The 27,790-nt window shown below is 41.4% G+C and overlaps 2 protein-coding genes across 7 annotated transcripts; one reads left to right on the forward strand and one right to left on the reverse strand.

The window, feature by feature from the left end:
- Window positions 1-550: 550 nt before the first annotated feature.
- On the reverse strand, window positions 551-26,308 carry INPP1 (inositol polyphosphate-1-phosphatase). 6 transcript variants are annotated; one of them, XM_035007528.1, is made up of 7 exons: window positions 26,097-26,203; window positions 14,910-15,050; window positions 10,215-10,477; window positions 7,822-7,882; window positions 5,256-5,456; window positions 3,070-3,244; window positions 551-1,303 (listed from the first exon to the last, which is right to left on the reverse strand). In XM_035007528.1, exons 3-7 carry the CDS (start codon window positions 10,416-10,418, stop codon window positions 736-738), a joined length of 1,209 nt encoding a protein of 402 aa, XP_034863419.1. In that variant the 5' UTR covers window positions 10,419-10,477; window positions 14,910-15,050; window positions 26,097-26,203; the 3' UTR covers window positions 551-735. The 6 variants fall into 6 exon arrangements, with proteins under 6 accessions (XP_034863419.1, XP_034863417.1, XP_034863420.1 ...); XM_035007526.1 differs by lacking the exons at window positions 14,910-15,050; window positions 26,097-26,203 and adding an exon at window positions 26,210-26,308; XM_035007529.1 differs by lacking the exon at window positions 14,910-15,050.
- Window positions 11,785-27,790, forward strand: LOC118012665. Its single transcript, XM_035008350.1, has 3 exons — window positions 11,785-11,810; window positions 12,458-12,525; window positions 26,257-27,790. The coding sequence occupies exons 1-3, from the start codon at window positions 11,785-11,787 to the stop codon at window positions 26,877-26,879; spliced, it is 717 nt and encodes a 238-aa protein (XP_034864241.1). The 3' UTR covers window positions 26,880-27,790.

Genomic DNA, 27,790 nt, shown 5'->3' on the forward strand with positions numbered 1-27,790 from the left:
TAGTAGACACAAGGACTCTATATTTAGCTCTACCCCTGGTTTTTGAAGTGTAAAAATTGCAAGAATTGCAGGAACCTCTTTATCCCCTTCTGCCATAGATAGAAATGGAGTATGTCTGTGATGATATTAGAGAATTAGAGAATATTAGAGTGTGTGTGTGAGAGAGAGAGAGAGCACCCATGTGAAAGACAGACTGTGAGAGAGAGAGAAGGAGGGGACACACAGTGCTCCAGGCTTTCTTTTAAGAAACATAAGAATACTGTTCAAAGTACATGAACTTGGCTAAATTATGCATCAGATTCATAGTTCTAAGTGTTCTGCCAAAGGCTAAAGCTGCAGATTATCCCTTCAGGACAGGAAACAAAACCCAAGCACAGCTTTTTCTTGTGCGCTCCCTAATATTTTAGTGACATTTTACTTATGACTTAGATGCTTAGAGGAGTGTTACTAACTGAGCAGGAATTTTTCCTCTTCAATATTTTATTGGAGTGTTTCAAGCAACACTAATAGCACAATATCCACTATGAAGAATTTCACACATCTGTTTAACTGCTGCACAAATACCATTCATTTATTGAAATTAACATTCTTAAGAACACATAATGGAAAAATGCTCCTCAGAAGAGGAAGGAGAATGTTGACCATCAATAGGACAAAGCTATCTTCAAAAGATAACAGATGTGGGGAATTGTTTCACAGTTGGGTGTTGAACAAGCACACGAGGACGGAGTTCGTCTATGTGCGTGTATCCCCAGGCGCGAGGTTTGGGATGAGGAGGCTCAGGAATGTCTCCAGCTGCTTCCTTGATCTGTATGCAATCAGTCCTCCCTTGTTGGCCCACCGATCCACGCCAGCCGCACCTTCGTTTTCCACGTGGTACACCAGCTGTGGCCAGTCAAGTGCCGTTTCGGAACTTCTCTGCAGGCATTGTCTTAAATCCACCATTCCCCCACCCAGGGCCCTGAGTATGGCGTGAGCAGCACATGAGTCCCACTTGAACGTGGTATCCTCTGAGAAGATGTAAATGTCAACAAGGCCTTGGACAACACAGAGGCTCTTGTAACCAGCCCCAGCTGCCGGGAACATGCGCTCGCCACATACACGGGACAAAGCGGCCTTGACAGTGTCCTTTTCACTTGTACTAATGACAGCTGAAAACCTGTGGGAGCATTCCGCCTCAGAGTTGGTGTCTTCAGTCACTTGGCTCCGTGTGTCCCTGCTCTTTCTTTCAGAGTCGGGAAGCTGAAGTGAATGGATGTTGGTCCCCAAGTAAGAAAGGCCCCAGTAGCACTGTCCTTTCCACCTGCGGAAGAGAGCTCTTCAGTTCGGGGAGGTAGGCTATCACGTTTGTTTTTATTACTCCTGTTGTTTTCCAACTTAATGATATGAAAATATATAATGCAGTGAGTCTCGATGCCCTGAAGCCTAGAAATAGCAAGCAGCTCATTCGTTTGTAAAAGTAACTGTTACGCTTGCAGGTGCCGGGTTGCTGCAGATTAGGAATGCTGGGTTTGTTTGTTTGTTTTTAAGATTTTATTTATTTATTTGAGAGACAGAGCAAGTGAGAGCAGGGGGAAGGGGCAGAGAGAGAGGGAGAAGCAGACTCCCCGCTGAGCGGGGAGCCCGGTGGAAGGGGGGTGGGGTTGATCCCAGGTGCCCAAGATCATGACCTTAGCCGAAGGCAGATGCTTAATCAACTGAGCCACGCAGGTGCCCCTGCTGTGGGTTTTAGATGTGATCTAGGACAAAGTGAAAATATCTCTGGGATTTCTGGCCTCCAGGAACACAGCAGAATTTCATTTGCCACTTTTGGCATTTAACACTAAATAGGGAAAAAAAATGAACAGATAAACCATCTCTCTTTTCAACCTGCGAATCTTTGACCATCCTTAACCAGTTTTTCTTCATTTGGTGACCCCTTCTCATTCTCTTATTCACTAACTCTGCTTTGGCCTTAACACCAAGAAAGATGGACTCCTTATTTGTGGCCACAACACCACCAAACACTCATTTCTCCATGTTTAAGTTATTCTATCGTGTTGGGTCGTTACTCGCTTTACAGAGGGGGAGAACGGGGCCTTAGAGAATATAACTGTGTGTTAGTCAGTGTTGGGATCTCCATGTAAACCAGGAAGCCTCACTCCACAATCGGCACCACTGACTACTTTGCCAGTCGTTCCTAGGCCACGATTATGTCTGCATCCAGTCCCAGTTCTTTTTAATTTCTTAATAACCCTTTAAAGATAACAGACACATTTTCAGTATGAAAGAAGGCAGGGTAGAGGGAAAAAAAAATGTCAAAATTGCAGAGGTGTCGTTTATGTTCATTAAAGAACAAATCTTCGTTGTGGGAAGCAACTCAAAGCTCAATAAAAATGTGTAGTCATACAGACATGGAAAAATAGGGCCTGTTTCAAAACTGAAGCCACAGGAGAAAAGCTGCTGGCTTCCACCTGGACTCTGCCATGCCCTGGAGTCAACCCCAAGTACAGGCCTTGGGGCAGAGGCAGTGGGCAGCCTGGCCACCTCCATGCTCTGTGCCGGAGGCCATGCAAGGTGGGGGGGGAGGCAGTATTTATAGGGAGAGTACCCCATAGTCAGGGTCCAATCCTGGCCATATCTACTCATCTTTTCACTGCACACTTACTCATACTTGTTTTGAAAAATTTCTAAAATTGCATGAATGTTTGACTTGGCTGTATTGACAGCACCTACCTTGTTTCAAATGGAATAGAAGACAGTGTTACCACTGTTCTCTCAGTCTGGTTTTGAATGGATTCTAGAAAACAGGGAACGGGACTGAGATCTTCCAAATGCAAAACTAGGATTTCTCCAAGATAGACTTTCTTTTAAAAGTTTCTGTCTGCATGCACCTAGCCCCCACTAAAATTATATTTAACCCGAGACTGAAAAGAGAAAGAATTTTAATTCAAACCTGCAGACTTTAGTAGGAGCACCTCAGTGTATCAAGTCACGGTAATGTCATGTCAAGTGATCATCTCGACAATAAGCAAAGCTGAGGTGGTAAATTCCCCAAACCACAATATACCGGAAATGTTCCCCTTTTACCTGAGGGTGTTTAGGTCTTGTGATACAAAAGGTTGGTTGATGACTCCCATTAGGGGCACCCCTGTGTGTAGGTCATAGACACCAATTAAAATGGTGACACACTGAAGTCCGCTAGGGAAGATTCCTTGGTTGGATTTAATGTCAGCAGAACCTCTTATATACTGATAAGTGGAATCTGAAAAAAATGAAGCAAATTTGTTTGGATTCAGGCAGTGATTATTTAAAAGATAATGACGGAAACATCTATAAACTCTGCCCTGTGTCATTTCTGTCTTCTACTAATCTGGTAACTGCTATGGTCTGAATGTGTCCTCCCCAAATTCTAACTCCCCAAAGGGGATGCTATTAGTCAGTGAGGCCTTTGGGAGGCACCTAAGTCATGAGGGTGGAACCCTCATTAATGTGATTAGGGCTTTATGAAAGAGGCTCCAGAGACATCCTTCGTCCCTTGTCCTATGCAAGGACACGGCGAGAAGCGGCCAGCTATGAAGCGGGAAGAGGGCCCTCATCTTACTCTGCCAGCACCTTGATCTTGGACTTCCCAGCCTTCAGAACTTGGAGAAAGAAGTTTCTGTTGTTTCTAAGCTACCTAGTCCACGGTATTTGGCTACAGCAGCCTGAACAGACTAAGAGAGCAATCAATCAAGTTTTACCTTTGGGTGTCACTGGTATGGAATTGTTATTTGACCTCTTGGACTTTATTTTTAAGATGCCTGTGTTCCATTTTCCCCAACTCTATGGGAACTCTTGAGGGGGGACGACGCGTCTATAGTTCCTGTGGCATCTAGCATAGCACCTTGCATACGATAAGCACTCAGATATTCATTGCATATCAAAAGCATTTAAAAGCTAATGACTCAGGATAACTGGTGGGATTCTTTAGAGCTCTTATTAATCAGAGGGCAAGTATAATATGGAGGGATGGATGGGAAAATCTCCTTCCAGAAGGCTCTCGGGGTTGGAATTAACTTTTTTTTTTTGGTCCCTCAAAGTAGAAGAAGGAAAGAGACCATGATGGTGGCACAAAAGGAAGAAATTGATGGTGCTCCTGTGAGAAAAAGCCAAGGAACCAGGTTTCCCCTTAAGAGACCTATATGCCAGTAGCCGACTGCCAACATCTGGTGAGTTAACAGCCGGCTAAGGGTGTGTGGGGCAGAAAAGTCCCCATAGCTGGCTAACAGAGTCAACTCAGAATAGAACCAAGAAATAGGAGATCCCTGGCCCTCAGAAACCTCAGCTAATGCTAATTTACCGTGAAGTGATAAAAGATTTTGGGAAAGATTCTTAGTCTGCGTATGTAATCCATTGAATGAATGTTCTGTAATTCCCTAATGATTAAAGGCATTTTGATAATGTTGTATGCTTGCAAATGGGAGGATGGGGGCATTTGCCTGGGAATGGTCCCAGTTGCGTTGGGTGGAATATGCCAGGCAAGTAGGAATGAAAAAAAGGAGGGACTCCGCAAATCAACAGCCAGGGCATTGTATTAATAGCGTCATTGAAATAGACCTACACTTTTTAAAATTCAGAGCTTCGATTAGGGTTCTACCACAACCATGACCAAAAAAATAATAGATAAGATTTACACAAGGCTCACAAACTGACTGCGAGTGAGTCCCATTCAGCTGTGTTTTGCTTGATCTATACAGTGGTTTTGACTATTTGCTTAATTGAATTAGTAGTCAGTGGTTAAAAATTGGGAGGTATCACTTAAAAACCTGGATTTTCGTTTCTCTTTAAAACCTTGATGATCTGGACTGTACTCCTATGTGGCAACAATCTGCTGGGGCTGAGTGTTCTTTAAATGGCAGGTGTGTTCAATTAGTTATAGCTACTATCACTTCATTATTTTGTTTTCTTTACCAGTCTGGCCCCCGAACTCTTTCAAAAATGAGTTAATTCAAGCTTTATATATATGCATGTGTGTATACACACACACACACAGATGCACACAAATACATATCTGTTCTAGAAATGTTATAAATATACATGTATCATGTATATACATGTAAATATACACATCATCACACATGTACCTCAACCTTCATTATTCATTTTACAACCTTAAAATGTTAAAGATTTCTAGGAGAATTCAGCTACATGCTCAATTTTTATTCTTCCAAACCTCCCCCGACCAAGGGATTACTAATAAGAACCAATAAAAGCAAACACTCTCCTCTACTTACCTATGGGATCCACCCAAATTCCCAAAATGTCCTGTGGAATGTTGATCTCTACCGAATCCAGAGCTGGGTCAGTAAAGGTGACATCCTGATGAACAACCTTGGCTAATGCTTTGGACGCCAACTTGTTACCACTCAAGACTTTGCTAAGGAGCTCTACTGTTTCTTCCTCGGTCGGACACAGTCTCAGGATAATCTTCTCCCCTAGGATAAAGACAAACTAAAAGCCATTGCATTTCAAGAGTTTCCGGGAAGAAAAACAACAGAAGGGCGGGGAGGAGCCCAAGCCGTGCACTTAAGATTAGGTGAGGGCAACATGTTCATACGTGTGGTTCCTAACCTGGCTGACTGCCAGAATCACCCAGGGGGCTTCACAAGATCCCAGCTGCCCAGGAGTCACGCATATACCTAATATGAAGTGAGGGATGGATTCCCAGCATCAAAGAAATGTCTTCCCAGAAAAATGTCCACGTGGGCAAATGCACACAATTCTGTATCCAGTCTAAGGGGGCTCCTGAACCAGTTAAGAACCCCTGAACCCTGAGTCTTGGATGATATTTATGTTTTTTTGCCTTTTGCCTCTTAATATACATAGGTCAACCTGTTAATGTTTGAATATGTTACTGAAAAGAAGAGAGGTCTTACCAGCACACAGAAGTGCTTCTATCTCTCTCTAGGATACTGCTTTTAACTAAAAAGTGTTTCTGCTCAGTAAAGTACTATAAGATGAGTATAACCAATCTTCACATGTGGTAAACTGTGTGATGTGACGTGACATGACATACACAGAAACAGCTCTCTTCTCTGAACCCCACTGGAAAGTAAAGCTCCTTCTCCCAGTGACACCACAAGTTACCAAATGCGGGCGCTCCAACCATCACTTTAAACATGCTTCTTAGACTAACCTTGTTTCCAGCTCCCAACAAAAGTGAGGAAAGAGGCTGGCAAAAATAGGCAAATTAATAGCAACAAAAAGTGACAGCAGTGGTGAATATAAACTTATAACAAGCAGAAGACATGGCACTTTGGGGGTTTTGAGGTACAGAGACAAGTACTCCTAGCTACCCTGGCCAGGATCTGCATCATCACCTGAGAGCTTGTTAGACATTCAGAACTTCAGGCTCCATCCCACAGCTGAGGGCTAAAGATCCCCAGGGGATTCCGTGATCATTAAAGTTTGGGAAGCACAGTATGAATCTATTACAATGATAGATTGTAAGAGATCACAATCTGATTGAATCAGCAAGAAACATTCTATTGCATTTAGTGAAGTTAAATTCAAATTAAATTAAACTGTTGAAGTTAGGGAATAATAAGGCTAATCACTGCCACTTAACCAAGCACCGACACTGGGCTCAGGAAAAGTCATGGGATCAATCCAAGGAGCAAATCATCTCACATCATTCCTGTGCTTAAAATTCTCCAGTGAATTCCCATCATACTTGGAGGAAAATGCAAACTCTTTCTGCAAACTTCATGTTCTGCTCCTGCCTGCACTCACCTCCTCCATCCCATGCTCCACGCTTCTCTGCCCGCCTCCCCCCCCCCCCCCCGCATTCTAACTTCATTCTCCCCTTCGGTTCTCAGAAACATGCTCGTGGAATGTCTTTTTGCCCCTATAATTCTAGATAAATGAAATATTAAAATAACTGTTTTTGAGGTAGCCAGACACAGGATTTCAAGCATAGGATTTATTAGTCACAGGTGTTTTTTATCCTAAGTTTAAATGAGATTTCCCTGAGTGTCACAGAACTAATTGCATTGTAATACATAGCCCATGAAGGAGGCAGTCTTCCAGCATTAATCCAGAAATTAGTTTTTTTCCTTTGCAGCTGTGCCTCTGGATGTTTCACTACTGGTCACATGATCAATGATAAAGTTCACTATTTTAATCTTCTATCATTAAACAAACAAAACACCCAGACAAACTTAAAATAATTTGTTTCGCTGTAAAGGATCAGAAATTTTGATATTTTTCTCTACCATCCAGGAAATGTGGAGGTATATCAATGGGGAATCTGGCCCACAGGAAACTAATTAAAGAAGACTTAAAATGTGGTACTAAAAGGAACCTTTTATTTAATTCAGCTCCTTTTACAGAGGTTCTGAGACCAGAGAACTGATGAGGTGAACAAGTTTTCGTTGCTCAAGAACACACAGTATTTCAGAGATGGGGCCTCTCTCTTCTCAGGCAAGGTGTATGGACTCCCCAGGAGGTCTATGAATGGGCTTAAAACTTGGACCTAAAATTGTCCATACAACTGTGTAACGTGCATCTGTAACTTCTGTTAGATTCTCAAAGGACCACGCAACTTCCCCAAAGATTGTCCTATATTATCTTAAGTGCTACACACTTATAGCTAAAAGAATACATATGGACTTGCTAAATAATTCCAAGTAACACCTCTAACTTAAATGGCATGATATTCTGAGATACTGAATGAAGCTTAACATTCAAATATGTTATTTACATGAAAGGCTTCCAAACATTTATTTCATGACGTTGTGGAACGTTAGAATACCATATGATGATTAAGTTACAAAAATACATTCAAATTCTTATACTTACCCAAATCATTAGTAAACTCATTCGATTCTTCTCCCAAAATTTTTTTTCCCAAGCCTGGAAACTGAATGATTCAGAGTATGACAAAGAAACCAAAAAACAAAGCAAAGACAAAAAAACCACAAAACCCAAATTCCACGTAACATGTTCAATTCTGATATTTTCATTTTGTGCTTCAAATTAAATAGCACAACTAGATCTGAAATTCAGAAATTTACAATTCCAGAAATCAATCCCAGTATAAAAAGTGAAGTCAGCTTGGTTCAGTACTTAGTTTTCTAACATTCTCCTCCTCTGCCCCTCTAGGAAGTTCAAATCGTGGTAGAAGTCTGCTTTCCTTATGTTCTGTTGAGTTTGCAGTACTTTAGAAACTTTATCCTTCCGTCTAAGGGCCATAGAACTAGAATATTTACCAAGGAAATATTTTAACTGTTGCTCTTCAATAGCACCCTGGTAGCTTATGTGAGTTAACAGCGTTGCCCAAGAACCTAACATGACTACTAATTAAGTTTAGAGGATAACATTAGAGTTTGCTCTCATTTTCAGGTGTTTCCTGCACCTGTTGAAGGTATCATTGGACTTACGGCAAGGAAGGCAATATAGCAAAAAAAAAAAAAGGAAATATTTTATTGACTGATAATTAGCACATCAATGTAGAATGAAAAAAAAAGTGGAGCTAAGTAAGAATCTTCTCTCATCTCTGTATGACCAGGAAGCTTTCAGATGCATTTTGCTTCTGATCCTCTCTGTAGTAAAGATAATTTTTCTCAAGCTATGTGCTGAATTATGATACGCGTGATGTTCTCAGGGAACAAAAGCAAGGAAATGCTTCAGCTATTTGAACTCAGTCATTTGCAGATGGCCAATAATTTTAATACTGCCCACAACCACTTGTTTTTTCCTCTTCCGAAGGACAGTGCAAGTCAACAGGGGCTGCCAACGAGCCCATTCACCAAGGGCTGCAGCTCCATGTCCCAAGCCTGCTTCAAGACTGGCTTCTGAGCTTACAGGATGTAAGCGTCATGAAACAAAGACATCTTATCTAGCCAAAAGTCAGTATCGTTTCTTTGTTCATAAGTCCTATCATATACTTTACGAATGAACAAGTGCTGAACTTGTTACAATGCTTTGGGGCAAATATTAGCTAATACAAGTTAATATCGACACATTTCTAATTCAATTGCTCAACCATCCCTCGTACTCAACTACCTTGATAAATAAAATAAATTTACTTCGTTTATTGGAGCCGGATACTACAGGGCATGAAAAAGCAGAGTTTGTAGAGATTTCAAGGGGCCATTTATGCTCTTTCTGCCTGTGGTCAAGAATTCACTTAAATGATTCCATTTGATTCCCAATATTTTGAGAATTTCAATAGAAACTATTTCAATATTTTGTAGTGCTTTCGGTCATAAAATTCTATCCTCCCAAATCTTAAAAAAAATGTGTTATTATTAGATTATAATATAAAGGCAACATAGTATTGCAAAGAACACAAATTCTGGAGCCAGTATGTGTTCAAAAGCCAGCCCTGCCATTCACTTGCTGTGCAACCTTGGGCAAGTTACTTAACCTCTCTGTGCTTCCCTTTTCTCATCCATTACATTGGAATAATAATTCTTACCTCAAAATTATTATAATTGTTAAATAATTTAATATATTTAAAGCCCTTAGAAGTGCCTGACACACAGTAAGGACTCATAAATATCTGCTGGTCTTACATTATGTTATTACTACTTATGAGTAGTTTCTTTTCCCAGCCAGTTTAAGATACCTAGAATCACAATCATTGTTAGTTATAAACAATGATTTTCTATTAGAATAAAAGGGGATTTTCAGTCTTCAGGACTGTACCAGCCCAAAACTGAGGCAACCATTAGATAAAAGATTACATCAAAAGGTGGGACAGGATATGTCAAGTTAAAAAAAGAAATCAATAAAACAGTATGTTCTCATTTCTACTGAGATAAATTCTATGTGCCATGCACACAAGTACACAATGTCCTTATAATATTTAGTAAAACATAGCTGTGGTTTTCTCTAGTGGTAGGATTAAGGATTCTTATTTTTGCTTATTTTCTGGAGAATGGGTATTATTTATTAAAAAGAAACTCATTAATAAATAAAAGCTCTATATCCAAATGTTTCTCTTTAGCTGTCAGAACTGTGATTTTTTTTCCATATTTGCTTTTCTGTATTTTTAATTTTTTCTGCAGTGAACATTTTAGTAATTTTGTAGTCAAAACAAGGCGGGGCGGGGGAACCCAGGTTATATATTAGAATCCTAGGTGCCAGTATTCTGAGGTGGGGAGGGAAAAGGAAAAGGCATGCTATTCTACTGGGGAAAACCCACAAGGCAAGTATTTTGCAGTTACCTTGGCTGTGACCTTCCTTACCTTATTCTCCATATTCTGTTTTATAACTTCCTGTACGAGTACATCAGCCAGCGTCTTGAAGTCAACTGCAAACTTCTTGTTCTTTTCTCCCTCTTTCTTTTCTTCGATCAACAGCTGGAAGAGGGCTTCCTGCTGCCTGCATGCCCGGGCAATGTTGGCAGCTTTCTCAGACACACGGAGCAGCTCCTGGAGGATAGCTGACATTTCTGAACCTTCCAGTTGCAGCTGCTGGTGGAATTGGCACCCACCCTCTGAGCCGTCAGCTGGAAAAGTACAAGAATGTGAAAGAGAAAGCGGTTCGGAGAATGATGTCAGGGTGCATCTGGCACTATTAGACAACCCATCCGGAGGTCAACCTGGTCAGCAGGGCTGAACAGCCCGTGCATGTCGGAGTCACATCCTCAGTGGGGAAGACCAGGTAACACCTAAAATTTGAAACTTATTTTTTAAATGCTTCAAAAAAATACATTTAGTCTCAAAAGCCCATTATGCAAAGAACTGAAATCTCAGTGAAAGAAAGTCGTTGAGAATCTACGTCAGAAATCCCTAGGGGCGCCTGGGTGGCTCAGATGGTTAAGCGTCTGCCTTCCGCTCAGGTCATGATCCCGGGGTCCTGGGATCGAGCCCCACGTCGGGCTCCCTGCTCCACGGGAAGCCTGCTTCTCCCTCTGCCTCTCTCTCTCTCTCTGTCTCTCATGAATAAATAAATAAAATCTTTAAAAAAAAAAAAAAAAAGAAATCCCTAGAATGACAGGCAGGTGGATACAAGCACAATATTAAAAGGAAAGCCCAAGTCTTGGAATGACCTTAGAATGATCACACAGGCTTAGTGGCACCTGAAGGAGCGCTTTCGTTCACCATATTGGGGAAGAAGAGAGAAGTGCAAGAGGATTTATCCTATCAGTTTGGGGCCAACTGTCTAAAGTACTAGGCACCATACCAGCAAGTACTGCTGTGTCCTGTAAGACTCTGAGGCCACTCTTGGGCTAGCAGCCAACCTATCTCCCAGCCACCTTTTTTTTTAATGGGGAAGAAAAAAAGTCCCACTCTCTGCGCTGCTGCAAAAGTTTCAAGAATAAAACATGCAGCTCGTTGGGACTTTAAAAGTTCTGGCTTCTAAGAGGTATGCTGTCATACCTTGACAGCGCTATTGGGTAATTAGGAGAGAGACGTTTCTCATTTTTCGGTAGTAGCTACATTTGACTGAAAGTTTCAATAGGCTTAACATACAATGTCATTGTGAGAATTACTGTGAGGGCTGTCAGCCTTGTTTTACAGTCAAGGAAACCAAAGCCTGGGGAGATTGGGTAACTTCTTCAGGGTTACACAAGACTAAACGGCAGGGCTCTGAGTCAGTCCTACACACAAGCCCAGGCTCTCTATTCTCATAATCAACACTCTCCTTTAAAAAAAAAAAAAAAAAAAAAAAATTCCCTTAATGGACGCTAGGAGGCTGAGAATTCATACAACAAAGATGCCAGTGCAATGGAGTTAACTGTGATGGTCATAGTTGCTTTGTCTTAAGTTTGCCCCCAAAATGCTATTTTCTTAAGATTACAGGTCAACCACCATGAGAAAATATATCCAACCTCAACGGTAAGAAAAGGAAAGTGAATAAAAACGAGACATCCCCCTTTACTATTAGGTAGACAAGGCTGTCGTAAGTTAGTGTTCATTCTTGCACCTGTCAGCAAAGTGGGTACTGATACTCTGCTCTTAGGCATGCAAACAAGTGGGCTTGTAGAGGGTGTCTGAGGAAAAAAATGTATCAAGATCCCTAGAAATGTCACTACCTTTAACCAGTAGTTCCATTTTGCCTTGATTTGTGTTTAAAAAAAAAAGTCAGAGTTGGGTTAAAATATTTCTTCAAAAGAAGGATTAATATTATTTACAGTAGCAGAAAGAAACGGCACCTGTCTGCTATAAATGAGAAGTTAAAAACATAAATTATAAGTAATACACATAAAATGTATACACACACGGATACATACATATCTTGGAATACATACGCCCCAAGAGTATAAATTCAGTAACTTAGATAATTTTGGTTTCTTAGTAAATGTTCTAAGTGATTATAAGTGAAGAGAAAATAATCTGGTGAACCAATAGTATCCAAATAGCTTATCTGAAAAGCAGCATGAAGATTTCAAGGGGTCTAATTTGAAAGCTTTCTAGATAAACGATATCAGTATTGTCTATTTTCCTCAACTTTGTTAAACCTCTTTTTTTTTTTTCTTTTTAAGGAAACACTCTACCACTGCACTGTTGCATAACCAAGAAACTTTCCCCATGATGCCCTCAGAACACTCAGGTGAGCTCCTCACAGAGGCTACAAACTCCAGGAACCAACACTCCCCCTTCCCTCACACAGAAAGCTCTAAGTTTCTGCATAGCTGCCCCAGGGATCCCAAGTTTCTCCCCTTTGAACTTCACCTCTATTGCCTCAATAATGACCATCCTCCCACAACTTGGGCACAGCAGCTTGACCAGTAGGAAAGAAGTATCAGCTACAAACTTCAGTCCTGCAGCTAGCAGGTGTACAGATTTTAGGAACTCATCATAACACAATAATCAGGTTTTTCAGTTCCAAAGTTATCCTAGAGTCCAACCTTAATCACTCTTTATTCTGACCCTGGGAAGCACTATCATATTTTGTCAAGCTCCAAGTTGAATGACCAGTTTCAACTTGGGATTAAGCTTTCTCCAGCCATCCTAGAGGGCCCAGCACTATTTGCCTTTCTTCAGGGTCCTGGCTCCCTAAAAAAGTCTCTCACAGATATCATTATCTACATGCAGAACTTTCTGATTAATTCGTACAGCTAACCTGCTACTTTCTGGCTGAATGAACCATTTCCTCCAGATGAACCTAACCACCATTCTCCCTGCTTCCCCCTAATAAGCTGCTTTCATATATCTCTCCCCATCTGTCCTCAACGCAGTTCATTAAAACCATAACCCTGAGGGGAGCGCTGGGCAATTCATCTTCACCTGGAATGATTCAAATGGAATAACAAATTATCTGTGGAGAAACTGAGGTCTGCATTCGATGCTAAATTTCTTCAGGTTTATCCATAACTCTTAGTAACACTTGCAGAAACTATTTTTCAGATGATTTTTTTAAAAAGATTTATTTATTTTAGAGAAAAAGAGGGAGAGTGTGCCCAGAGGTGGAGAGGGAGAGAGAGAATCTCAAGGAGACTCCATGCTGAGTGCAGAGCCCAATGCAGGGCTTGATCTCAGGACCCTGAGATCATGACCCTGAGATCACAACCTGACCCAAAATCAAGAGCCGGACGCTTAACTGACTGAGCCACCCAGGCGCCCAACTTTCAGATGATTTTTTAAAAGCAAGTTTACATATTCATTTTTTACCTAAGTTAGTTTTATTTAAACATTTCAAATATTTTAAATGAACTGTATTATGGACTCGTGATTAGTAAGTTATGACATTTACAATAATTTAATAGCTTAGAATACAGAAGAAGTTGTTTTTGATTAGTATTTCTTAATAATGGATCTGAGAACCACTTGTATCAGAATTAACCAAGGTGCCCACTAAAGAGACAGATTCCTGGGCTTTGTCCCAGCTTGGTGAATCAGAATCTCTGGAGACAGGGCCCAGGAATCTGCATTTTTGTCAGCCTCCTGGATGATGCTAAACACTGAGATTTAATAGCTGCTGTTCTTCAGGCCCGCTTATTCTTCTTCGACACCATGCTGGCAAGTCCACAGGGGCTGGCGCCTGCTGGCAAATACCTTGGTGGAACCGTGGAGGCCCAATGGTTCTGCTACGTGTTATCCATGTGCAGAAAGAGGCCCCAGTTAAAATAATAGCTAATGTTATGCCAGGGATCCTTCTAAGCACTTTATATATATTATTCATTTACTTCTCACACAACCTTATGAGGAAGGTACTATTATCTCTATTTTACAGATGAAGAAACCAAGGCATGGGACATTTAAGTAGTTTGCCCAAAATCACACAGCTAGGAAGTGGCTGGGACAAGATTCAAGTCCCAGGAAACTGGCAGATGCCCTCACTCTAGCCAATAAAATTCTTCCATAAATTCTTCCATAAATTCTTAGCTGTTAACTCAGGGGAGGAGTAATTATTGGGTAAATAATCATAAGCATATTATTATTATAAGGTACACTATGTGGCAAAAAAGTAAACACACCTAGCTGATAGCAGTCACTAGTTTAACTATTAAAATCACTATCTGAGGGACGCCTGGGTGGCTCAGTCGGTTAAGCGTTTACACCTTTGGCTCAGGTCATGATCCCAGGGTCCTGGGATCGAGTCCCGCATCGGGCTCCCTGCTTGGCAGGAAGCCTGCTTCTCCCTCTCCTCTGCCTGCAGCTCCCCCTGCTTGTGCTTGCTCTCTCTCTCTTCTCTCTCTCTGACAAAGTCTTAAAAAAAAAATTAAAAAAAATCACTTTCTGACATTTGACTTCCTTTCTACTCTTAGAAAATCCTTTTTCCCAGCTGATCCTCAGTGTAAACCATCTTTGCTGGATGATAAAATCTCATCCATCATATTCTACTGATGTCTCTCTTAACTGGCTGCCTTGGCATCAGGGGGAGGGGCTTAGCTCATGCCAAATATCTAATTCCTCTTGTATTAGTTTGCTAGGGCTGCCATAACAAAATACCACAGACTGGGTGGTTTAAACAACAGAAATTATTTTTCTCACAGTTCTGAAGTTCCTAGAGCAAGGTGTCAGCAGGTTTGGTTTCTCCAGAAGCCTCTCTCCATGACGTGCAGATGGCCACCTCCTTGCTGTGTCCTCATATAGCCTTTCCTCTGTGCATGAGCATCCCTGGCGTCTCCCTCTCTTTTTTATAAAGACACAGATTGGATTAGGGCTCACCTATATGACCTTACTAAACTTAATCACCTTTTGAAGGCCCTGTCTCCAAATACAGTGACATTATGAGGTACTAGGGGTTAGGGCTTCAACATACAAATTTGGGGGGGCTACAACTTATCCCCTAACACCTCTTCTGAAAGAGAGACCTTGATAATCTTAGCAAATGTCAACAAAATCTATCCCTTTGTCTTTTGTTTTCTGGCCAAACAGAAATGGAGTAGGGTTGTCTTCATTTATATGGTCAATAAATTTAATTCTGTGAGTCAGTCTTTTCTACTAGGAGCCATTCATTTTAATAGCCAAATCATTAATGATGTAGTGAACCCTGATAACCTCTCATAAGCCTTACTTTGTGACAACCTATTTCAAGGCATATTTGATCAGAACAGGTTTATTTTATCTCTCTCTTTTTTTTATTATGTTAATCACCATACATTACATCATGAGTTTTTGATGTAGTGTTCCATGATTCATTGTTTGCGTATAACACCCAGTGCTCCATGCAGAATGTGCCCTCCTTAACACCCATCACCAGGCTACCCATCCCCCCACCCCCTCCCCTCTAGAGCCCTCAGTTTGTTTCTCAGAGTCCATAGTCTCTCATGGTTCGTCTCCCCCTCCGATTTCCCCCCCTTCATTTTTCCCTTCCTGCTATCTTTTTTTTTTCTTAACATATAATGTATTATTTGTTTCAGAGGTACAGGTCTGTGATTCAGCAGTTTTTTACACAATTCACAGCGCTCACCATAGCACATACCCACCCCAGTGTTTATTTTCAAGATTTTATTTATTTTTCAGAGAAAGAGAGAGAGCACACAAGCAGTGGGAGTGGCAGGCAGAGGGAGAAGCAGACTCCCTGCTGAGCAAGGAGCCCAGTGTGGGACTCGATCCATGACCTGAGCTGAAGGCAGATGCTTAACCAACTGAGCCACCCAGGTATCCCTGATCAGGTTTAAAGAAGTTACATTCCTCACCATCTCAGACCAAATGTATGTTAACATCAGTGTATCACAAGTTCAGATAGAAATAGTCTCTTTAGCGTTTGTGGGGTTTTTCATCTCCAGTTGGAGAAATGTTGAATAAATTGAAGTTGGCAAAAAATGCTCTTAAGACTTTTCCTGGAAGCCTAAATCTCTCTACACAGACAAAACTCAATTTTAATTCCTAACCATTCTGTCATTTCATCAAAACACCAGTGTTTTAAAAATCACATTTGAGGGGCGCCTGAGTGGTTCAGTCAGTTAAGCATCTGCCTTCGGCTCAGGTCATGATCTCAGGGTCCTGGGACGGAGCCCCGCATCGGGCTCCTTGCTCAGCAGGAAGTCTGCTTCTCCTTCCTCCCTCTCCCTCTCCCCCCAGCTTGTGCTCTCTCTCAAATAAATAAATAAAATCTAAAAAACAAATCACATTTGAATAATATGCACATATTTCAGATGTGATAAATAGTATAGTGGGAAAGACATTGGCTTTTGGAGACAAACCTGGGCTCAGAGCCTTGCTTGGCCATTAACTAGCTGTGTGGCATCGGGTAATTTCCTTACCCTATCTGAGCCTCTCTCCTCATTTGCAATATGAGTATAATACTTAAATTGCCAGAACATTGTGAAGATCAAGTGAGATATTTCTGGAAAAGTACCCAGCCCACAGCATTGCATATAGTGGATCACAAATGACAGCTGTGGCTTTTAAACACAACCTCCCAGGAACCACAGTCACGTGTCCTTACTTGAGAAAATAAGAGGCTGGCAACTTTATGTGGGTCACCAGAATCTTTTCTGAAAATTTACTAGTCCATTAAACCCCAAAGGCTGGGAACTACTTGTAATTCTCTGAGTGACTCAGAATAAGGTTCCTGTATGTGGGCCAGATCTGGTTGCTTCGGTTTCTGGGCGTCTGACTGGAAAGTTGGCTCCTGGAGGCTGCATGACTGCTCTGGCGTCATGGTAGACAGTCTACAGGTGGCTTGGCAGGATCATCATAATGTCAGGGGGGCACATTTTGTCAGGATATTTTGTGGGCATTCGAGGGCCAAGTGTGTCCATTCTTTTGCAAAGAGCCTGGCTGTACCAGAAGCTGGCCATGCCCTTTTGCTGTTCACAGTGACAGAAGTGTGACCACATGGATAAAGGCCCTCAAGAAAACAGAACTGCTCTCTCATGAATAAGCAAGTAGGTCAGAGCATTTCCGTGGACATTCATTTCTTCCTGCAGATAATCCACACCTTGTACAGAGCCTACATCTTTGCCCAGTATCCAGTGACTCCACCCCACCCCCACCATTCATATCCTGAATTCCATTTTTCACTGGTCCTCTGAAGGTGGACGGTTTGAAGCTATTGTGTGGGAGCCCTGCCTGACAGGTATTGCCGTTGGGGGGCGGGGGGAGGCCAGACTTCCAGGAGATTCCCGGGTGTTTACAAGAAGGTGTTTGTGGTGGCCTCTCTCAGGGGGGTGCAGATGTCCAGGAGTCTCCCTAGGTGGGCACGTGCCGAGCGGCTGGCCAAGGTTCCATTTAGCGCACATTGCTGTTGTAGGGGAAACAGACTTCGCCCCCCTCCAGTTCCTGCTCCATACTCAGCGCTGCTTTAGGTACTAGTGTAAAGAGTGGCAGCTGCCCTGGCTGAAAGGAAAGGGGACAGAAGGGGGCTCACACAAACTATGTCGGGGGTCTCCATCGGCTCTGCTGGAGCAACCAGAGAGGGCTAACATGCAACTTGCTAAAAATAGCCTCTCCTGAGACCACTGTGGATCTTTCATCTGCCCATCTGGTTACCTAGGCCGGAAGGGACCTGTATCATAAGCATTACTAGGTATTTAAATTCCACCTTTAAGCTCTCTGGAAACTAAATTATCTTTCCAGTGGATAAGCCATGTTCAACCTTCAGGTATTCGACTGTCAAACATTTCTCAGAATCCATTAAGTAGTACAGAATGGGACCATCTGTACTCTTTTGGTGTTATTTTACTTTGATACATATGATATTGCTGTCATCGATTCGTAGGTTCTAAGTTGAGCATTTACTAATTGATTTCCCACTATCTGTCCATTTACTCCTTTGCTCTGGACAGATTCTTAATTTGTAAATGCTATTCCCTCTGGGTGAGGATGCCCGTCCACCTGCCTTCTATGCCTGATGTTTAACTTGCCTTCTCATAATGAGTTCATGGGCAAGAAACTTGAACAGATAACTTTATAAAAGAGGATATTCAGATGGCCAACAAACATATGAAAAGATACTCTACCTCGTCAGTAATCGGGAAAATGCAACTTAAAATCACAACAGGATACCACTGCATATCCAGCTCAAATGTGAAGACTAAAAATCTCACATTTTGGTGAGGATGTGGAGCAATGAGACTCCTACACTGTGGTGTGAATGAAATTGGTAAAGCCAATGTTGGAAATTATTTGGAAGTTGTTGAATATAAGCATAACCATTTTCCTTGTAGACATATACTCAACCGAAATTCATGCGTGTATATATTAAAAGACACGCACAAGGGGCGCCTGGGTGGCTCAGTTGGTTAAGCGACTGCCTTCGGCTCAGGTCATGATCCTGGAGTCCCGGGATTGAGTCCCGCATCGGGCTCCCTGCTCAGCAGGGAGTCTGCTTCTCCCTCTGACCCTCCTCCCTCTCATGCTCTCTGTCTCTCATTCTCTCTCTCTCAAATAAATAAATAAAATCTTTAAAAAAAAAAAAAAGACACGCACAAGAATATTTATGAGTAGCATAATTTGTAATGACCTAACACTAGAAATAATGCAATCATCAATAAGAAGATGGAATAACCTGTGGCACATTCACATAAGATAATGCTATACAGCAGTGAGAATGAATGAATGAATTACTGCTACAGGCAACAATGTAGATGCATCTCACAGAAACAAACAGTTGCGTGAAAGAAGTCAGCCACAAAATAAATACATACTGTGCAACTGAATTTATTTGAAGTTTGAAAATAGGCAAAACTAACTTATGATGTTAGAAGTCACAATGGTGGTTCCCCTTAGAGAAGAAGGAGGAATTATTGATGGGGGGATAGGAAGGGGCTTTTAGGCACTGGTAATTCTGGATCTGAGTGATAGTTGCCTGAGTAGGCTGACTTTGTGTAAATTCATCAAGCTGTGCACTTAGAACCTGCATACTTTTCTGTATTTCTAATTTGATAAGAAGTATTTTTAAAAGTATGTGTGTGTGGAGAGAGACAGAGACAGACAGACGACAGTCCGTTCAACAGTCGGCTCCTCTGGGAACCGTTCCCGACTTTCCTTCATCTTGTGCACCTGGGCCATGGGAGCAGAGAGGCAGGCCAGATCTCTGTCCCAAGTCGCCAACACTTGTACATTGGTTTGCTTCTCTGTGCTCTGTCTGGCAGGAGATTTAAAGGTGTGTGTGGTTTTTTAAAACTCTTAGTGTGTGGTTCCTTAAAACTCTTAGCATATACTTGAGAGGTGTTCAATAAATGTTGGCTGATGAACTTCCTCTTAGCTTTGTAAACGCAGAATTCATCCTTGTAATATTGTTTATTGTACTTGGACTTTACTAGCATTACCCAGGGCCATTAGGCATGTGGGCCCATATTTATTTATATAAAAGTCTACATGTATTCTGTATTCATTTACAAAAATGAGCCAAAGCTGTATCTGGATGACTAACAACTGAATCACATTTTGTGCCACGTCAGAATCTGAGGTTATGCTTTGTCATCTAGAGGCGACCTATCTTGATAAGATTAATTTAGTTGATTAAAAGACCAAAATAGTAAGTTTAATTTGGTTTTGTTAGAAAAGATGTTAAGTATGGGATATGGAAATCCATCTGTGTAACCTTCACATTTCTCCCTCCCTCCATCCTAACCTTCAGCTGGTGTTGACATACATGCTACCTCTAAGCCGATCAGTCGACCTCACCGTAGCTGTCAAGGCTGCTGCTGGACCACAGTAGTCCATGTTTTTGCTCACTGATGCTGCTTAAAGCAACAGATCACAAAAATGTCCTCTGTCTCCAATGTTCTGGTAGCTTATAAGTGGGATCTCGTGCTGAAGCAGTGTTTTCCAAATTAGGAAGATCAAGAAGTAACTGGGACACTTGTTAAGGATACAGATATTTAGACTTTTCCCCTGGATATATTGATTCAGGAGATCTAGACTGAGGACAGAAAACATCACTCAGCTGATTTTTATCTGACAATTTAGGGAAACAGGAGGTGCACCAGTCAGCTCTGTGTCTCATTGGTTACTTAGAAGCAGAACAGGGAATCCTATAGCTACTGCAATCAAGAATGATGGGCCTTGGTCCGCTAAAGGGTCAACTTAACATTGCCTTCTTTGTAACAAAAATTAAATGCTGGGAAAAAAAAAACCCATGCAAGTTGATCTACCTAATTAGTATTCCACATTAGCATGATACTTGCATAAAGGATCCATTCAAAGATTCTCCAGAATTCATTTGAAAACTATGAAAAAGTATTCCATTCAGAAATACTTTTAAATTTGATAGTGACCCTTTTTTAGCCTTTTCTCCATAGTTAGGAATATTTTCACTAAATAGAAACTTCATTCACTTGGATAGTTTTCTTTCTGCTGCATTTCAATTATATGTTTAAGCTTTTATATATATGGTCAAGGATGTGTTTAGAACAAACGTGGTGTCACAAATGTAGCCTGAAATCCCACAGAAAATGAAAAATAGAAGCAGATTCAGTGTAACTATCTTAACTGTAGGAAAGAATACATATTTTTAAGAATACAAATGTAATATATAATTAAGGCAGAAAGAAAAGACACGAGATGTATGGCTTGTATAAAGAATCTTTTCCAGTAGTATATAATTTATAGTTGTGATAATTGTTTATCAGAATCTAGGCTTACTACTCTTCAAATCTGTTTCAATGTTTCCTTTCAAAGGTAACATTTTTCAATCATTTTACCTTTTTTTCTGAACATCTGCAACACTTACTTTTGACACCAACCCATTTAACACTTGCCTTTTATTGTCTGCCTGGGCTTCCTGGTAGAAAGAGCTTGTTTAGGCCGTAAGAGAGCTGGTTCTTGAGCTCTGCTTTGCCTTGAACCAACTAGGTTTTCCAAGTCCCCCAACAAGGGACTTGTGTTCCTTATTTTTGTAAACATAAAAAAGGAAGGAAAGGAGGGACATAGAGCTTGAAGGAGATGATTTCTATGGTCTGTTCTAGTTCAAAACGTCCCTGTTTTTTATATTTATTTTCCAAATAAAAGAGGTTGGGGAATATTATCCAGCCTTAAAAAGGAATGAAATTCTGGTCCATTCTACAATGCAGGTGAACCTTGGAAACATTATGCTAGGTGAAATAAGCCAGACTCAAAAGAACAATTATTGTATGATTCCACTTATGTGAGGTACCCAGAGTAGTCAAATTTGTAGAGACAGAAAGTAGAATGGTGGTTAGTGAGGTTGGAGGGAGAGGAGAGTGGGGAGTTATTGTTTAATGGATCCAGAGTATCAGTTTGAGATGAGGAATAAGTTCTGGAGATGGATAGTGGTGACGGTTGCATAGCAAAGGGAATATACTTAATGCTCGTGAATTATACACTTGAAAATGGTTAAAATAGTAAATTTTATGTTATCTGTATTTTACTACAATTTTTAAAGAGTAAAAAAATAAAATTATAGGTTTGAAAAATGCACATTTTATCTTTTAAAATTTTATTTCAGAGAGCGTGCATGTGCGTGCAAGAGAAAGCAGAGAGAGCATGAGCTGGGGTGGAGGAAGGGCAGAGGGAGGGGGAGAAGCGGATTCCCCACTGAGCAGGGAGGCTGAAGCAGGGCTTGAATCCAGGACCCTGGGATCATGATCTGAGCTGAAGGCAGACGCTTAACCGATTGAGCCACCCAGGTGTCCCAAAATGCACATTTTAAAAACTGTTGATATTTATCATCTACTTAATGAGGGCATAATAAATATTTGTTGATTGAATGGAAAAAATGAGGTTGGGGGAAGGGCATGAAAAAGTAGGTTGAAAGAAGGGCACAAGCTATTTGTCTTGAAGTTGATTTTTTACAGGGATCACACTGGGTTTTAATACTTAGATTGTATGTTCATATGCAGTGGTTTGGGTGTGGGGGGAGGGGCTAATGAACATTATGAGAGCCTAAGGCCCCCATCCAAGCCAGCCCTTGGCCATCATTATTCTCTAACAGACTATAAATTCCTTGAGAGCAGGATACACATTTTTTTTCCATCTTCTCATGACACACAGTGGGAGTTCTGTTGGTTAATTGATATTCATTCCATTGGAGATAAACATGTTTAAAAGGATTTTCTTCCACCCAAATTCATCTGTAAGGGATTACTCATTACACAAGTTTTCAGATTATAACTGTTAGAAAATGTGATTCAGAGGAGTTCTTTACAGATTTTTTGGAAGATGGCTATTATTTTTTTTTTTACTGTAACGATAAAATAACACGACCAAAATACATTTTCTGAATATTATAGTAGGAAAGCAAAGGTCATAGATCACATTATGTATCATTTTTTTGCAGACTGGGTTTAGCAGGATACCTCCTGTCATTCTACTTCTACTTTGTAGAGGCAAAAGTTGATTTTTAACAGATATTTACTAGTGTTGAATAAATCAATACCCAATATTGAATGTAACATTTACCTTTAAAGGAGCACAAACTAATAAAATAATATAGTCCTTTTACTTGAAAAGTTCAAAATAGTAAAAAGACATAATGTTTTGTTAAAGCCAATATGTAAATCTAATAAATTCTCTTGAATTCTTGCTAATCCTGCACCATGGATAAGTGTCTAAACTGGGTAATATTTACCTTCTCGATCTGATTTTTTATTTCTATCTCCCCCATTCTTTGCTATTAATGATGCTTACCATCAGCCAATTTTTTTTTAAAGATTTTATTTATTCCTTTGAGAGAGAGAGAGCACAAGCAGGAGGAGAGGCAGAGGGAGAGGGAGAAGCAGGCTTCCTACTGAGCTGGGAGCTAGCTATGGGACTTGATCCCAGGACCTGGAGATCATGACCTGAGCCAAAGGCAGAGGCTCAACCATCTGAGCCACCCAGGCACCCCAACCATCAGCCATATTTTTAAAACAGACCTGTTATTCCCAGATCAAATTGGGATTATATGTGATTATATGTGATTCTTACAGACTCCCAGAAAAAAAAATAAGTGCTCTAGAATTTGGAAGATCAGATCCTATTTAAAAAGCAACTGATATTGAAAAATTATGACATCACTGTAACTAAATTAAGTTCTCCTTAAGCAATATTAAAAGACCGGTTTCCTTTGCTCATTTGAATTTAACTCTTTTGTTATTAATTATAACTCTCATTAGCATTTTGGGAAATCTACCATCATCACTCTGTAAAGGACAAGTATCTATTGATATAGTTAGCAAATACTTACATTAACTTAAACTTGGATAATTAAGTTAGGAGATTTTAAATATTTAGCTGATTAAAAATAAAAACAAGCCAGCAAACAACCCTCTTCACCCCTCAAAAGAAGTAAAGAAAAGGAATGGAGAGAGAAGAAAAGGAAAGAAAACTCTGACCTTTTCCATTGTGGTAATTCATCTTAACAAATTCTTTTATAGATGTTTAATATTCTATTTTGCTAATTTGTTCTTATATATAATTGACCATATTTTATGCCCAAGGAAAGCATTTTTTTCCTTTTTTTGGCTGGGGTTAGGTCATTTTAATAAAAGTTATAAATAAGTTATTAAAATTTGCATGCTTGTTTTCTCTAGTTAGGAGAACAAAAGGGGTAGAAAATAAATCTGTGATATGAATGAGAAACGATCAAGCACAGTATTTTGCTGTGGCTTACTAGTCACAGAAATCTGCATTATAGCCCATTAATAAGAGGTTCTTATAACATTAGAGGGCTTGAATTAACATTGCATACCACATAAAAAAGACTAAACATGCAAAAATGTTTGCTAGGTTCAATCACCAGGAGGCTTGACTACAAAAGGATATAAAAGTTTCAGATTTCCTAAATGGGTGACATCATTATGTTAGTAAAACCATAGCTTCCAGATAAGAACATTTTATGTCCAGGAATGAGAAGAGGTTATATCAGCTATTCATTCCAGCAACAGTTATTTCCCATCTGTGCTTCCCAACCTTGCCTTTTTAAAAAATTTTATCATTTTGACCTATTTGAAGTATCATCTCCTAACCATAGAGATTCTGATTCAGGAAGTCCCAGGCTGCAACATGGGAATCTTTTTAAACCACTTTTGTGGCCCCCTCCCCGATGTGTCCACCACCTGAAGTAATTTTTTAAATTAAGCAAATTTGGGAAACACTACTACGCTAATCACAAGAGATGGGAAGCAAAATGCTATCAACTCTGTTTCTAAACTCTAAACCAAACGAAAACATCAATGTACATAGTTTTATTAGCTTCATTACAAGATTCAAAATACTTTAACAAGGATATTTATGAAGGACACACATCCAGAAAAAGTTCTCATATATATCATCCTCACCTTTAATAAATGAAAACACTTGTTTTTATTAATCACTTTATATAACATAATTGTCTTTTACACAATTTATCTACAAGACAAAGTAGAATAAGACATTTCCTAATTGTTATCAGAGACAGAAATCAAAGAAGAAATACATATATAATGAGAAATTCTATAATATTCATTTGACAGTCCTTGTATGTCCAAATAAGACATTTTTTTTTTCCAGGACTACCACAAGTATAGTTATAATTTAAATCTGTAATGAGATATTTCACATCAAATGGCAAGTCCAGGCTGCAATCTCCAAGCACGTGGTGGTTTAGTCCAAAAGCATGAAAAGAAATGGTATCTTATTCTATGCAAAAAGTGTAACTTATGCATCTTATGTAATCCTCTTTATGACCAAGAACTAACTTCAAGAGTAGTAGAAAAATCCACAAAAGCTTAAAAACAAAGTGGCTTCTAAATAAGAATTCAAACAAATAGGTGTTGAAAAATGAACTCTTCCATTGCCTTTATGTTTTTTTCTTTATATTCCCTATTTTTAAAGTTAAAAATGAGGTTACTTAGCTAATTCATCAGTCAATAGTAATTCAGTGGATCATTTTCATCATCAGACTATTACAGGGCTGAGAGGGCTGATCCTTATCAACTTGTTTGGTTTCAAAGTTAGGAATCACAGGAAAAGGGCCCCCCCAAAAATGTTTTATTCAACACGTTGGATCCACTTAAGTGGTCCGCCCATATAGCCTTAAGCCACTGTTCTTTTGAAGTGAATTCGATTCACACAGTGGGCAAACTTATGCTTATTCAACGCCTTAAAATTAGCTTTAGAACTGGGAATCTCCAAAATACACACCTTAGTTGTTTACATGTATTCTTCATGGATGGACTAAATAATCTAGGGATTTTTTTTTTTTTTTTCATGCTCTTTGTGTCTAACAGCGTTCCTGATTCGGCCAAAGCCCTGTTAAAATTTTTCCCACCTACTATCCTGGCCACACCAACTATGAATGCACATCTCACAAAGCCGCCCTTCAAAATGCAGAGACTTAAAAGCAAGGAAGTAAAGACTTTTCTAAATATAGTCCCATCATGTTTATTTTACTCTCATCTAGTAGGTCACTAGCGGCAGCCAGCAGCTACGGACACTCAGAAGCATCTCCCAAAGCAAAACCAAGGGGCGCTTGACAGCTACGCCATCTACCTGTTGAACCTGGGCCACTGCTCTCGACAACTGTCAGCTTCTTCGACCTAGAAATGCTAATAATGATCGATTTTTTTTTTTTTTTTTTTTAACAAAGTTGTTTGCTAACCTTTCTCCCCACCCTCGGTTTCTTTCGGGTCATTTCTGCCGGGCGGGGGAGCCGCGGGATTCGCGAGCTCCTCGGCCCGGGGGGCTGCAGCGGCGATGCGGGGCGGGCCAGGCCGGGTGGCAGCCTGGCCGCCGCGGGCAGAGCTCGTCACAGGCCGGGGCGCAGAAGCACCGAGCCTCCTGGCCCCGATTTTACTCACCTACCTTCCGCAGGGGCGATGAGGCGCGTGCCGGCCGCCCAGCGCGGGGACCCAGGTCCGAGGAGTGGGGAAGCAGCGGCGGGACGCGAGGGGCACGTAAGGAGGAGAACGTATTACCTAAGCCGGGGATGCGGAGCGAAGGAGGCTGCAGCCTTTCCCTCCAGAAACGGAAGAGGCGGGGGAGGAGGAGGAGGAAAAAGCGGCTGCGGCGGAGGTGGCCGGCGCGGAGGGAGCGGAGGGCTGTAGGCGTCTGGCCGCGGGCTTAGCGCGACCGCGAGGGGCCGGGAGCCCGGCGGAGGCCGCCCGAGGCGGAGGCGAAGCCGGCCGTCGTGCTCGCTGCCTGGCTTGGCGGTGGCTCGCAGACCTCAGCATCCGCGGGGCCGCCGCCCGCTCGGCTCCCCGGGGACCGCGGCGTGGCAGCGCGGTGACGCCTCGAGGCTCCCGGGGCGGGCGAGGGCATCCCACGCCCGCCGGGGCCAGGCCTCTGCGACGTCACAAATGGAGCGTGCTGATTCAGGCTGGGGGGCTAGCAAGCAAAGGGCTCCCGGGTCACCTCATCCACTGCTTCTGTTCTTTCCTCGTGGCCGCCCACGAATTCGCTTGTAAAATCTTCCTCCTCCATTTTCCCGTCCACTTCTTTGGAGATGAAGGGGTTGGCAGCTGGGAAGATAAGACTTCCTGCCCGTGGCGTTCGGGTCCCATTATTCTACTAGAAATGTCAAGTGTGCGGGTTGTTCAAACCACAGCAGTGTCTCCTGGGCGCTTGCCTTATAAGGTGTGGGCCTAGGGCACCTTGACAGAAGCACATCATGGGTAGGGAACTTCTCTCTCTTCAGCCCTTTAAACGGTGGCATTCAGTATACCTTAAAAATGGTTCGGAATCGGGGGGAGGAGTCCAAGTTTTGAAAAAGCAACATAAGATTTTGAGTAGAAGGGGCCTGTCAGCTAGCTGGCCCAGCAAGTTGAATGTTGTTTGTGGGTGCATTGGGCTTTCTGCACATCCTTTCCCTTCCTGGCACGCCTAGGAAATGATCAAGTCTGCAGGGCCCCAAATAGGGTAAACGAAAGAGGCTGCTGCTGCGGGAGTGACTGGAGGGCCAGGGAGACCAGTATCCATATACCTGGAACTCATTCCATGGCAAGAAATTGGGGAAATGTTGTAAAGTTCCAGCTGGCAGGTTTTCTTATCTGTATTTCCCCCAACTGCCCAAGACTCCCTTGAGTTACCAAACACTTGGTTGTTGAGGAACAGTGAGGAACTACCAAGACGGGAGACTGGGGCAATACCCGACTTGTCAGACTCCAGGAAATGGTGCTTGAAACTTCACATCGCCCAGACTGAATTCATCTTTCTGCTCCCATCCTGCTTCTGTGGTCTCTAGCTTGGGAGAACTCAAGTTCTTTTGCCTGGAGGATTCTCTAGCTGCTATAATAATAGCTAGCGGCACCATGCTAGACGCTTTTTGTGTTTTATAGCTGTTCATTCTTAGGTGAATCCCGTGGTAGGAATTACTGTTATCTCCACTTAATAAAGAATAGAACTGACTTTGAGAAGTTAGATAATTTATTTAAACATGTATATGTTGTGAGGCCAAGTTTGAACTCAGCAATATGACTCCAGGATTCACATTATATGACTTATTCATGCTTTAAAAACCTTTCTCCGACACTAAATTTGAGAAGGATTAAAAGATATAA

The sequence above is a fragment of the Mirounga leonina genome, unplaced genomic scaffold, assembly GCF_011800145.1.
Source record: "Mirounga leonina isolate KUSES-001 unplaced genomic scaffold, KU_Mleo_1.0 Mir_151, whole genome shotgun sequence".
Classification (NCBI taxonomy): domain Eukaryota; kingdom Metazoa; phylum Chordata; class Mammalia; order Carnivora; family Phocidae; genus Mirounga; species Mirounga leonina.

Coding starts and splice junctions, on each gene's coding strand:
- INPP1 (XM_035007526.1), bottom strand. CDS start 10,418: ATGTCAGCTATCCTCCAGGAGCTGCTCCGTGTGTCTGAGAAAGCTGCC. Junction 7,883..10,214: donor AACAGAATATGGAGAATAAG/GTAAGGAAGGTC, acceptor TGAATCATTCAG/TTTCCAGGCTTGGGAAAAAA. Junction 5,457..7,821: donor TGAGTTTACTAATGATTTGG/GTAAGTATAAGA, acceptor TCTTTATCCTAG/GGGAGAAGATTATCCTGAGA.
- LOC118012665 (XM_035008350.1), top strand. CDS start 11,785: ATGAGAAAATATATCCAACCTCAACG. Junction 11,811..12,457: donor AAATATATCCAACCTCAACG/GTAAGAAAAGGA, acceptor TTTCTTTTTAAG/GAAACACTCTACCACTGCAC. Junction 12,526..26,256: donor GATGCCCTCAGAACACTCAG/GTGAGCTCCTCA, acceptor CTTTCCCTCCAG/AAACGGAAGAGGCGGGGGAG.